General features: G+C 47.5%; 1 protein-coding gene across 1 annotated transcript; it reads right to left on the bottom strand.

The window, feature by feature from the left end:
- Nucleotides 1-10,427: 10,427 nt before the first annotated feature.
- Nucleotides 10,428-13,292, bottom strand: LOC124149894 (DNA-directed RNA polymerase II subunit RPB1-like). Its single transcript, XM_048382351.1, has 3 exons — nucleotides 13,080-13,292; nucleotides 12,665-12,837; nucleotides 10,428-11,490 (listed from the first exon to the last, which is right to left on the bottom strand). Exons 1-3 carry the CDS (start codon nucleotides 13,290-13,292, stop codon nucleotides 10,428-10,430), a joined length of 1,449 nt encoding a protein of 482 aa, XP_048238308.1.
- Nucleotides 13,293-13,699: the final 407 nt, after the last annotated feature.

Below are 13,699 nucleotides of genomic sequence, written 5' to 3' on the forward strand. Positions count from 1 at the left end.
ATGTTACATGATATCTTGGGAGAGTGATGTTACATGATCTCTTGGGAGAGTGATGTTTCATGATCTGGGGAGAGTGATGTTACATGATCTTTTGGGAGAGTGATGTTACATGATCTGGGAAGAGTGATGTTACATGATCCCTTGGGAGAGTGATGTTACATGATGTGAGAGAGTGATGTTACATGATCTCTTGGGAGAGTGATGTTACATGATCTGGGGAGAGTGATGTTACATGATCTGGGGAGAGTGATGTTACATGATCTCTTGGGAGAGTGATGTTAAATGATGTGGGGAGAGTGATGTTACATGATCTCCTTGGAGAGTGATGTTACATGATCTGGGGAGAGTTTTGTTACATGATCTGGGGAGAGTGATGCTACATGATCTGGGGAGAGCGGTGTTACATGATCTAGGGAGAGTGGTGTTACATGATCTCTTGGGAGAGTGATGTTACATGATCTCGGGAGAGTGATGTTACATGATCTCTTGGGAGAGTGATATTACATGATCTGGGGAGAGCGGTGTTACATGATCTGGGGAGAGTGATGTTTTATGATCTGGGGAGAGTGATGTTACATGATCTCTTGGGAGAGTGATGTTACATGATCTGGGGAGAGTGATGTTACATGATCCCTTGGGAGAGTGATGTTACATGATCTGGGGAGAGTGATGTTACATGATCTGAGGAGAGTGATGTTACATGATCTCTTGGGAGAGTGATGTTACATGATGTGGTGAGAGTGATGTTACATGATCTCTTGGGAGAGTGGTGTTACATGATCTCGGGAGAGTGATGCTACATGATCTGGGGAGAGCGGTGTTACATGATCTGGGGAGAGTGATGTTACATGATCTGGGGAGAGTGATGTTACATGATCTCTTGGGAGAGTGATGTTACATGATCTCTTGGGAGAGTGATGTTACATGATCTGGGGAGAGTGATGTTACATGATCTCTTGGGAGAGTGATGTTACATGATCTGGGGAGAGTGATGTTACATGATCTCTTGGGAGAGTGGTGTTACATGATCTCGGGAGAGTGATGCTACATGATCTGGGGAGAGCGGTGTTACATGATCTGGGGAGAGTGATGTTACATGATCTGGGGAGAGTGATGTTACATGATCTCTTGGGAGAGTGATATTACATGATCTCTTGGGAGAGTGATGTTACATGATCTCTTGGGAAAGTGATGTTACATGATCTGGGGAGAGTGATGTTACATGATCTCATGGGAGAGTGATGTTACATGATCTGGGGAGAGTGATGTTACATGATCCCTTGGGAGAGTGATGTTACATGATCTGGGGAGAGTTATGTTACATGATGTGGGGAGAGTGATGTTACATGATTTTGGGAGAGTGATGTTACATGATGTGGGGAGAGTGATGTTACATGATCTCTTGGGAGAGTGATGTTACATGATCTGGGGAGAGTGATGTTACATGATCTGGGGAGAGTGATGTTACATGATGTGGAGAGAGTGATGTTACATGATGTGGGGAGAGTGATGTTACATGATCTCTTGGGAGAGTGATGTTACATGATCTCTTGGGAGAGTGATGTTAAATGATGTGGGGAGAGTGATGTTACATGATCTGGGGAGAGTGATGTTACATGATCTGGGGAGAGTGATGTTACATGATCTCCTTGGAGAGTGATGTTACATGATCTGGGGAGAGTTTTGTTACATGATCTGAGGAGAGTGATGTTACATGATCTGGGGAGAGTGATGTTACATGATGTGGAGAGAGTAATGTTACATGATGTGGGGAGAGTGATGTTACATGATCTCTTGGGAGAGTGATGTTACATGATCTCTTTGGGAGAGTGATGTTACATGATCTGGGGAGAGTGATGTTACATGATCTGGGGAGAGTGATGTTACATGATCTGGGGAGAGTGATGTTACATGATCTCTTGGGAGAGTGATGATACATGATCTGGGGAGAGCGGTGTTACATGATCTAGGGAGAGTGATGTTTCATGATCTGGGGAGAGTGATGTTACATGATGTTTTGGGAGAGTGATGTTACATGATCTGGGAAGAGTGATGTTACATGATCCCTTGGGAGAGTGATGTTACATGATGTGAGAGAGTGATGTTACATGATCTCTTGGGAGAGTGATGTTACATGATCTGGGGAGAGTGATGTTACATGATCTGGGGAGAGTGATGTTACATGATCTCTTGGGAGAGTGATGTTAAATGATGTGGGGAGAGTGATGTTACATGATCTCCTTGGAGAGTGATGTTACATGATCTGGGGAGAGTTTTGTTACATGATCTGGGGAGAGTGATGCTACATGATCTGGGGAGAGCGGTGTTACATGATCTAGGGAGAGTGGTGTTACATGATCTCTTGGGAGAGTGATGTTACATGATCTCGGGAGAGTGATGTTACATGATCTCTTGGGAGAGTGATATTACATGATCTGGGGAGAGCGGTGTTACATGATCTGGGGAGAGTGATGTTTTATGATCTGGGGAGAGTGATGTTACATGATCTCTTGGGAGAGTGATGTTACATGATCTGGGGAGAGTGATGTTACATGATCCCTTGGGAGAGTGATGTTACATGATCTGGGGAGAGTGATGTTACATGATCTGGGGAGAGTGATGTTACATGATCTCTTGGGAGAGTGATGTTACATGATGTGGTGAGAGTGATGTTACATGATCTCTTGGGAGAGTGATGTTACATGATCTGGGGAGAGTGATGTTACATGATCTCTTGGGAGAGTGATGTTACATGATCTGGGGAGAGTGATGTTACATGATCTGGGGAGAGTGATGTTACATGATGTGGAGAGAGTGATGTTACATGATGTGGGGAGAGTGATGTTACATGATCTCTTGGGAGAGTGATGTTACATGATCTCTTGGGAGAGTGATGTTACATGATCTGGGGAGAGTGATGTTACATGATCTGGGGAGAGTGATGCTACATGATCTGGGGAGAGCGGTGTTACATGATCTAGGGAGAGTGGTGTTACATGATCTCTTGGGAGAGTGATGTTACATGATCTGGGGAGAGTGATGTTACATGATCTCTTGGGAGAGTGATATTACATGATCTGGGGAGAGCGGTGTTACATGATCTGGGGAGAGTGATGTTTTATGATCTGGGGAGAGTGATGTTACATGATCCCTTGGGAGAGTGATGTTACATGATCTCTTGGGAGAGTGATATTACATGATCTGGGGAGAGCGGTGTTACATGATCTGGGGAGAGTGATGTTACATGATCTGGGGAGAGTGATGTTACATGATCCCTTGGGAGAGTGATGTTACATGATCTGGGGAGAGTGATGTTACATGATCTCTTGGGAGAGTGATGTTACATGATGTGGGGAGAGTGATGTTACATGATCTCTTGGGAGAGTGATGTTACATGATCTGGGGAGAGTGATGTTACATGATCTCTTGGGAGAGTGATGTTACATGATTTCTTTGGAAAGTGGTGTTACATGATCTCTTGGGAGAGTGACGTTACATGAGCTCTTGGGAGAGTGGTGTTACATGATCTGGGGAGAGTGATGTTACATGAGCTCTTGGGAGAGTGATGTTACATGATCTCTTGGGAGAGTGGTGTTACATGAACTGGGGAGAGTGATGTTACATGAGCTCTTGGGAGAGTGATGTTACATGATCTCTTGGGAGAGTGATGTTACATGATCTGGGGAGAGTGATGTTTCATGATCTGGGGAGAGTGATGTTACATGATCTCTTGGGAGAGTGATGTTACATGATCTCTTGGGAGAGTGATGTTACATGATCTGGGGAGAGTGATGTTACATGATCTGGGGAGAGTGATGTTACATGGACTGGGGAGAGTGATGTTACATGATCTCTTGGGAGAGTGATGTTACATGATCTGGGGAGAGCGGTGTTACATGATCTAGGGAGAGTGATGTTTCATGATCTGGGGAGAGTGATGTTACATGATGTTTTGGGAGAGTGATGTTACATGATCTGGGAAGAGTGATGTTACATGATCCCTTGGGAGAGTGATGTTACATGATGTGAGAAAGTGATGTTACATGATCTCTTGGGAGAGTGATGTTACATGATCTGGGGAGAGTGATGCTACATGATCTCTTGGGAGAGTGATGTTAAATGATGTGGGGAGAGTGATGTTACATGATCTCCTTGGAGAGTGATGTTACATGATCTGGGGAGAGTTTTGTTACATGATCTGGGGAGAGTGATGCTACATGATCTGGGGACAGCGGTGTTACATGATCTAGGGAGAGTGGTGTTACATGATCTCTTAGGAGAGTGATGTTACATGATCTCGGGAGAGTGATGTTACATGATCTCTTGGGAGAGTGATATTACATGATCTGGGAGAGCGGTGTTACATGATCTGGGGAGAGTGATGTTTTATGATCTGGGGAGAGTGATGTTACATGATCTCTTGGGAGAGTGATGTTACATGATCTGGGGAGAGTGATGTTACATGATCCCTTGGGAGAGTGATGTTACATGATCTGGGGAGAGTGATGTTACATGATCTGGGGAGAGTGATGTTACATGATCTCTTGGGAGAGTGATGTTACATGATGTGGTGAGAGTGATGTTACATGATCTCTTGGGAGAGTGATGTTACATGATCTGGGGAGAGTGATGTTACATGATCTCTTGGGAGAGTGATGTTACATGATCTGGGGAGAGTGATGTTACATGATCTGGGGAGAGTGATGTTACATGATGTGGAGAGAGTGATGTTACATGATGTGGGGAGAGTGATGTTACATGATCTCTTAGGAGAGTGATGTTACATGATCTCTTGGGAGAGTGATGTTACATGATCTGGGGAGAGTGATGTTACATGATCTGGGGAGAGTGATGTTACATGATCTGGGGAGAGTGATGTTACATGATCTCTTGGGAGAGTGATGTTACATGATCTGGGGAGAGCGGTGTTACATGATCTAGGGAGAGTGATGTTTCATGATCTGGGGAGAGTGATGTTACATGATCTTTTGGGAGAGTGATGTTACATGATCTGGGAAGAGTGATGTTACATGATCCCTTGGGAGAGTGATGTTACATGATGTGAGAGAGTGATGTTACATGATCTCTTGGGAGAGTGATGTTACATGATCTCTTGGGAGAGTGATGTTACATGATCTGGGGAGAGTGATGTTACATGATCTCTTGGGAGAGTGATGTTAAATGATGTGGGGAGAGTGATGTTACATGATCTCCTTGGAGAGTGATGTTACATGATCTGGGGAGAGTTTTGTTACATGATCTGGGGAGAGTGGTGTTACATGATCTGGGGAGAGCGGTGTTACATGATCTAGGGAGAGTGGTGTTACATGATCTCTTGGGAGAGTGATGTTACATGATCTCGGGAGAGTGATGTTACATGATCTCTTGGGAGAGTGATATTACATGATCTGGGGAGAGCGGTGTTACATGATCTGGGGAGAGTGATGTTTTATGATCTGGGGAGAGTGATGTTACATGATCTCTTGGGGGAGTGATGTTACATGATCTGGGGAGAGTGATGTTACATGATCCCTTGGGAGAGTGATGTTACATGATCTGGGGAGAGGGATGTTACATGATCTGGGGAGAGTGATGTTACATGATCTCTTGGTTGAGTGATGTTACATGATGTGGTGAGAGTGATGTTACATGATCTCTTGGGAGAGTGATGTTACATGATCTGGGGAGAGTGATGTTACATGATCTCTTGGGAGAGTGATGTTACATGATGTGGTGAGAGTGATGTTACATGATCTCTTGGGAGAGTGATGTTACATGATCTGGGGAGAGAGATGTTACATGATCTCTTGGGAGAGTGATGTTACATGATCTCCTTGGAGAGTGATGTTACATGATCTGGGGAGAGTTTTGTTACATGATCTGGGGAGAGTGATGCTACATGATCTGGGGAGAGCGGTGTTACATGATCTAGGGAGAGTGGTGTTACATGATCTCTTGGGAGAGTGATGTTACATGATCTGGGGAGAGTGATGTTACATGATCTCTTGGGAGAGTGATATTACATGATCTGGGGAGAGCGGTGTTACATGATCTGGGGAGAGTGATGTTTTATGATCTGGGGAGAGTGATGTTACATGATCCCTTGGGAGAGTGATGTTACATGATCTCTTGGGAGAGTGATATTACATGATCTGGGGAGAGCGGTGTTACATGATCTGGGGAGAGTGATGTTACATGATCTGGGGAGAGTGATGTTACATGATCCCTTGGGAGAGAGATGTTACATGATCTGGGGAGAGTGATGTTACATGATCTCTTGGGAGAGTGATGTTACATGATGTGGGGAGAGTGATGTTACATGATCTCTTGGGAGAGTGATGTTACATGATCTGGGGAGAGTGATGTTACATGATCTCTTGGGAGAGTGATGTTACATGATTTCTTTGGAGAGTGGTGTTACATGATCTCTTGGGAGAGTGACGTTACATGAGCTCTTGGGAGAGTGGTGTTACATGATCTGGGGAGAGTGATGTTACATGAGCTCTTGGGAGAGTGATGTTACATGATCTCTTGGGAGAGTGGTGTTACATGAACTGGGGAGAGTGATGTTACATGAGCTCTTGGGAGAGTGATGTTACATGATCTCTTGGGAGAGTGATGTTACATGATCTGGGGAGAGTGATGTTTCATGATCTGGGGAGAGTGATGTTACATGATCTCTTGGGAGAGTGATGTAACATGATCTTGGGAGAGTGTTGTTACATGATCCCTTGGGAGAGTGATGTTACATGATCTGGGGAGGGTGATGTTACATGATCTCTTGGGAGAGTGATGTTACATGATCTGGGGAGAGTGATGTTACATGATCTCTTGGGAAAGTGATGTTACATGATCTCTTTGGAGAGTGGTGTTACATGATCTGGGGAGAGTGATGTTACATGAGCTCTTGGGAGAGTGATGTTATATGATTTTGGGAGAGTGATGTTACATGAGCTCTTGGGAGAGTGATGTTACATGATCTCTTGGGAGAGTGGTGTTACATGATCTGGGGAGAGTGATGTTACATGAGCTCTTGGGAGAGTGATGTTACATGATCTCTTGGGAGAGTGGTGTTACATGATCTCGGGAGAGTGATGTTACATGATCTGGGGAGAGTGATGTTACATGATCTGGGGAGAGCGGTGTTACATGATGTTGGGAGAGCGATGTTACATGATGTTGGGAGAGTGGTGTTACATGATCTGGGGAGAGTGGTGTTACATGATCTGGGGAGAGTGGTGTCACATGATCTGGGGAGAGTGATGTTACATGATCTGGGGAGAGTGGTGTTACATGATCTGGGGAGAGTGGTGTTACATGATCTGGGGAGATTGGTGTCACATGATGTGGGGAGATTGGTGTTACATGATCTGGGGAGAGTGATGTTACATGATGTCTTGGGAGAGTGGTGTTACATGATCTGGGGAGAGTGATGTTACATGAGCTCTTGGGAGAGTGGTGTTACATGATCTTGGGAGAGTGGTGTTACATGATCTGGGGAGAGTGATGTTACATGATCTCTTGGGAGAGTGATGTTACATGATATCTTGGGAGAGTGGTGTTACATGATCTGGGGAGAGTGATGTTACATGATCTCTTGGGAGAGTGGTGTTACATGATCTGGGGAGAGTGGTGTTACATGATCTGGGGAGAGTGGTGTCACATGATCTGGGGAGAGTGATGTTACATGATCTCATGGGAGAGTGATGTTACATGATCTGGGGAGAGTGATGTTACATGATCTGGGGAGAGTGATGTTTCATGATCTGGGGAGAGTGGTGTTACTTGATCTGGGGAGAGTGATGTTACATGATCTGGGGAGTGATGTCAGTGTACATCTACAAATAGATATTGAGAGGGCGGTGTTACGTGGCATTGCTTGGTGTTTGTGGTTAGTATCGTGTTGAGCTCATAGGTTTGTGTGTGTGTGTGTGTGTGTGTGTAGATGTGTATAAGAGGGTTTGTTTATTGTGTGTGTGTGTGTGTGCGTGCGTGCGTGCGTGCACTATCGTATTAGGGATGTGTAAACGGACAGTGGTTGGTGTGTGTGATTAGAACGTGATATTCATATGGATGCATGTGTACGGCATATCGTGTTTAGTCACAGACGTTTTTTGTGATGTAATTGGAAGAGTGTGACTTTTCGTCCTTTAACATATCGGATTTCCAAAGTCCCTCTATCATATAGAATACAAAATACAAGGTCCTCTGATTCACATGTAAAATACAAGTTACCCTGACTCGCATGTAAATACAAGGTCTCCTGACTCGCACGGAATACAAGTTCCCCTGACTCGCATAAGAATACAAGGTCCCCTGACTCGCATGTGAATACAAGTTCCCCTGACTCGCATGTGAATACAAGTTCCCCTGACTCGCATGTGAATACAAGGTCCCATGAGTCGCATGTGAATACATGGTCCCCTGACTCGCATGTGAATACAAGGTCCCCTGACTCGCATGTGAATACAAGGTCCCCTGACTCGCATGTGAATACAAGGTCCCCTGACTCGCATGTGAATACAAGTTCCCCTGACTCGCATGTGAATACAAGTTCCCCTGACTCGCATGTGAATACAAGGTCCCATGAGTCGCATGTGAATACAAGGTCTCCTGACTCGCATGTGAATACAAGGTCCCCTGACTCGCATGTGAATACAAGGTCCCCTGACTCGCATGTGAATACAAGGTCCCATGAGTCGTGCTGAAAGCGACGTTGGATGGAAGTCTGTACGTTCTGTCACCGTGTTAAGGTCGCATGACAGAGCACTGCGCACCTTATTACCTTAAGATTTATTACATATATCCTGAAATATGTATTGTGCCAGGCTGACCCTATAGGTGGAGATAAGCAGTCAGCAATTCGTGTCTTTCACAGCGTGTAATTGCAGCCTGTAGGACGAGAAGAAAGGCTCCCTGCCAAGGGTGTCTCAGATTACTATCACTGGAATACATCAATGTCATTTGAGATCATTTTCCCAGGAGATCCGGGATTTTTCTGAACAAATTGAAATAATTGATTATTTCATGTTTTTGTATCATTCTTTGTTTTTGAAAACTGTTCGCCGCGGGCTATAATTTGTGATAAATGGGATACCGATAATTGCCAATATTCTTGGTCCACCTGAACGTTTATAGAAATGTGATGGACCTGGAGAGGGTTTAGGCAAACAATGAATTTATTACTCCAAACAACCGAAGAGGACTGTGATCGTGGGGTCCAGTGGATATGACACACAAAAGTGACCAGACTGTCGCAGAACATGGTATGAGTGCAGGGTGACTTGATGACTGTGGCAAAATGAGTTGGAAAGCTTCACGACACTTTTCTGTGGTGTTTTGAATGGCCCAGTGATGGGCAGAGCATTGCTGTGGCGGAGGTCGGCGGATGTAGGGTGATCGGCGGGTGGAGCAGGGTGGTAGGCGGGTGGAGTAGGGTGGTAGGCAGGTGGAGTAGGGTTGTAGGCGGGTGGAGTAGGGTTGTTGGCGGGTGGAGTAGGGTGGTAGGCGGGTGGAGTAGGGTGGTAGGCAGGTGGAGTAGGGTGGTAGGCGGGTGGAGTAGGGTGGTAGGCGGGTGAAGTAGGGTTGAAGGCCGGTGGAGTAGTGTGGTAGGCGGGTGGTGTAGGGTGGTAGGCGGGTGGTGTAGGGTGGTAGGCGGGTGGAGTGGGGTGGTAGGCGGGTGGAGTGGGGAGGTAGGCGGGAGGAGTAGGATGGTAGGCGGGTGAAGTAGGGTTGAAGGCCGGTGGAGTAGTGTGGGAGGCGGGTGGTGTAGGGTGGTAGGCGGGTGGAGTGGGGTGGTAGGCGGGTGGTGTAGGGTGGTAGGCGGGTGGAGTGGGGTGGTAGGCGGGTGGAGTAGGGTGACCAGTGGGTGGAGTAGGGTTGAAAGCAGTTGGAGTAGTGTGATCGGCGGGTGGAGTAGGGAGGTAGGCGGGTGGTGTAGGGTGATAGGCGGATTGAGTATGGTAGTAGGCGGATGGAGTAGGGTGGTAGGCGGATGGAGTAGGGTTGAAGGCGGATGGAGTAGGGTGGTAGGCAGGTGGAGTAGGGTGGTAGGCGGGTGGAGTAGGGTGGTAGGCAGGTGGAGTAGGGTTGTTGGCGGGTGGAGTAGGGTGGTAGGCGGGTGGAGTAGGGTGGTAGGCAGGTGGAGTAGGGTTGTAGGCGGGTGGAGTAGGGTGGTAGGCGAGTGGAGTAGGGTTGAAGGCCGGTGGAGTAGTGTGGTAGGCGGGTGGTGTAGGGTGGTAGGCGGGTGGAGTGGGGTGGTAGGCGGGTGGTGTAGGGTGGTAGGCGGGTGGAGTGGGGTGGTAGGCGGGTGGAGTAGGGTGGTAGGCGGGTGGAGTGGGGTGGTAGGCGGGTGGAGTGGGGTGGTAGGCGGGTGGAGTAGGGTGGTAGGCGGGTGGAGTGGTGTGGTAGGCGGGTGGAGTGGGGTGTTAGGCGGGTGGTGTAGGGTGGTAGGCGGGTGGAGTGGGGTGGTAGGCGGGTGGAGTAGGGTGACCAGTGGGTGGAGTAGGGTTGAAAGCAGTTGGAGTAGTGTGATCGGCGGGTGGAGTAGGGAGGTAGGCGGGTGGTGTAGGGTGATAGGCGGATTGAGTATGGTAGTAGGCGGCTGGTGTAGGGTGGTAGGCGGGTGGAGTAGGGTGGTAGGCGGGTGGAGTAGGGTGGTAGGCAGGTGGAGTAGGGAGGTAGGCGGGTGGAGTAGGGTGGTAGGCGGGTGGAGTAGGGTGGTAGGCAGGTGGAGTAGGGTTGTAGGCGGGTGGAGTAGGGTGGTAGGCGAGTGGAGTGGGGTGGTAGGCGGGTGGTGTAGGGTGGTAGGCGGGAGGAGTAGGATGGTAGGCGGGTGAAGTAGGGTTGAAGGCCGGTGGAGTAGTGTGGTAGGCGGGTGGAGTAGGGTGGTAGGCGGCTGGTGTAGGGTGGTAGGCGGGTGGAGTGGGGTGGTGGGCGGGTGGTGTAGGGTGGTAGGCGGGTGGAGTGGGGTGGTAGGCGGGTGGAGTAGGATGGTAGGCGGGTGAAGTAGGGTTGAAGGCCGGTGGAGTAGTGTGGTAGGCGGGTGGTGTAGGGTGGTAGGCGGGTGGAGTGGGGTGGTAGGCGGGTGGTGTAGGGTGGTAGGCGGGTGGAGTGGGGTGGTAGGCGGGTGGAGTAGGGTGACCAGTGGGTGGAGTAGGGTTGAAAGCAGTTGGAGTAGTGTGATCGGCGGGTGGAGTAGGGAGGTAGGCGGGTGGTGTAGGGTGATAGGCGGATTGAGTATGGTAGTAGGCGGATGGAGTAGGGTGGTAGGCGGATGGAGTAGGGTTGAAGGCGGATGGAGTAGGCTTGAAGTCGGGTGTTTTAGGGATATTGATGGGAGGAGTGGGGTGGTAGGTGGGTGGAGTAGAGAGACCGGTGGGTGGAGTAGGGTTGAAAGCAGATGGAGTAGGGTGGTAGGCGGATAGAGTAGGCCGGTAGGCGGATGGAGTAGGGTGGTAGGCGGGTGGAGTAGGGGAAGAATGCTGCCGGCTGTGTTATGTGCTCCACATCTCCTCTGTTTCCCTGAAGCCTGTGTGATCTCGTGTATATATTGGACAACATTCACCAACTGAGTTCGTGTACGCTGTTCGTTTACGTTATACGAAATCGCGGCGGCATCAACTTTCTTTAACGTGATTCCAATACCAAGCACCATTTTTCACAAACAAAGCAAACTTGATATGGACACAATTTCCATGTACATTATCGTCCCAGGGAAAGCAGTAAAACTCCTGTCTTTGAGGTTTGTTGCTTGTTGATATGTTACCGGATATCGTGTTAATGCATGTGTGTAACCAGAGATTATATGAGGAGTAGGTTAAGGCGTTGGAGAGTCCTAGTTTATTTCATGTACCCAAATCACGCGATATTGTATGTTCCGCTTGATAAACAAGGTCATGGTCACTTCTCTTGCTTCAAAAGGACCCAACCTGTGTTTTTTCCTTGCCCCGGTGTAATTGATTTGTCTTGGTCTTAACACGGCTGTATCACGTGACATGGACTTATCAGCTGACAAGTGGTTTTCTTTCACAGGGTCGGGGTGAATGATTCAGATTATGCTTGCCGCTCAGAAGGACGTCTTCGTGACGAGAGCACAATTTAAGGTTCTTAACAATTTGCTGTGTGAAGTAAATCTTGATCAGAATAGTATTGGGAATTGGAAGCTGTTTTATGAACTGTTTAAATTCCCACTGATGTGTATGTATATTAACTGAATATACACTCCACTATGAAACTTGGTATATTTGTAAAATATCCATTATGAAACTTGGTATCTTGTAAAATATTTAAAGACCCGTGAAGATCCGGAGTAGAATTAGTCCTCCGCAACCCATGCTTGCGTAAAAGGCAACTATGCTTGTCGTAAGAGGCGACTAACGGGATCGGCTTCTCAGGCTTGCTGACTTGGTTGATGCATGTCATCGTTTCCCAATTGCGTGGATCGATGCTCATGACGTCAATCATTGGATTGTGTGGTCAAGACTCGATTATTTACGGACCGCAGTCATGTAGCTGGAATATTGCTGAGTACGGCGTTAAACAACAAATAGACACCAGAACAAAAATATTTACCGGCGAGGTTCCCCGACGTTTAGCCATAATATTTTCACGCAGTTGCATAAGGAGATTACATTATCATACTAGTGGACATTGATGGTCTGACCTTTCCGGAAGTAGTCCACCAGTAGGATTCCTTTGGATTCCAAGAAAACCAAAGCCACCACCTTGCCAGCTGATGGAACGGACTTCACTTTCTTCTTCTGAGCAGACGGAAGACGCCTCCACGGATTGGTTGTTTAGTCGCTGGCTGATACTGGTGAACCGAAACCTCCTCATCTATGGTTACAAATCGCTCAACAAACTCAACAGGTCTGCTTCAAAACGGCATAAGTTCTCACAGGAGATGATGAGCCTGGAGCATTTCTGACCAGGAGTCGGAAGCCTTGGAACTCAGCATGCTAAATACTTGGTGATACCGAGTTTATTCCCAAGAATGGTCTCTATTCTCTCCTGAGAGCTGCATCGGCATGACGTGTGATGTGTCGTAGATCATCCATAACCATTTCGGATTTTATCACCATTTCCCTGAGTGGTGGCAGTGGAAGGTCTTCCTGATCTTGGGTAATCTTCGGATGCTCTCTCCTCCCCCTCTTGAACTCCACTGTCCACTTCTTAACAGTGGCAAGGGAAAGAGCATCATCCCCACCAGCTGATGCCATGTCCGCATTGATGGCTGATGAAGTAAGATGTTTCAGTTGGAGATACTTGATTACATCGACAATTTTGTCCATTTTTCATCAGCACTGTCCACTTGATGCCTGAAAAAATATACTGCCTGGTTGTGTATTTGATTCAAATGCAGCCTGCAAGTATAACGTCTTGTGTTTAATACATTCAAACTGTCAGGGGACTTCTGTGCATCCTTTGTTTTAGGCTGAGAATATTTCAGCCATCACTAAGACACACGACAAAGGTGCTAACCGCCCATCTCCGCTAAGACACACGACAAAGGTGCTAACCGCTTGTCTCCGCTAAGACACACGACAAAGCTGCTAACCGCTTGTCACCGCTAAGACGCACGACAAAGCTGATAACCGCCCGTCTCCGCTAAGACACACGACAAAGCTGCTAACCGCCCGTCTCCGCTAAGACACACGACAAAGGTGCTAACCGCCTGTCTCCGCTAAGACACACCACA

The sequence above is a fragment of the Haliotis rufescens genome, unplaced genomic scaffold, assembly GCF_023055435.1.
Source record: "Haliotis rufescens isolate VD_foot unplaced genomic scaffold, xgHalRufe1.0.p SCAF_4, whole genome shotgun sequence".
Classification (NCBI taxonomy): domain Eukaryota; kingdom Metazoa; phylum Mollusca; class Gastropoda; order Lepetellida; family Haliotidae; genus Haliotis; species Haliotis rufescens.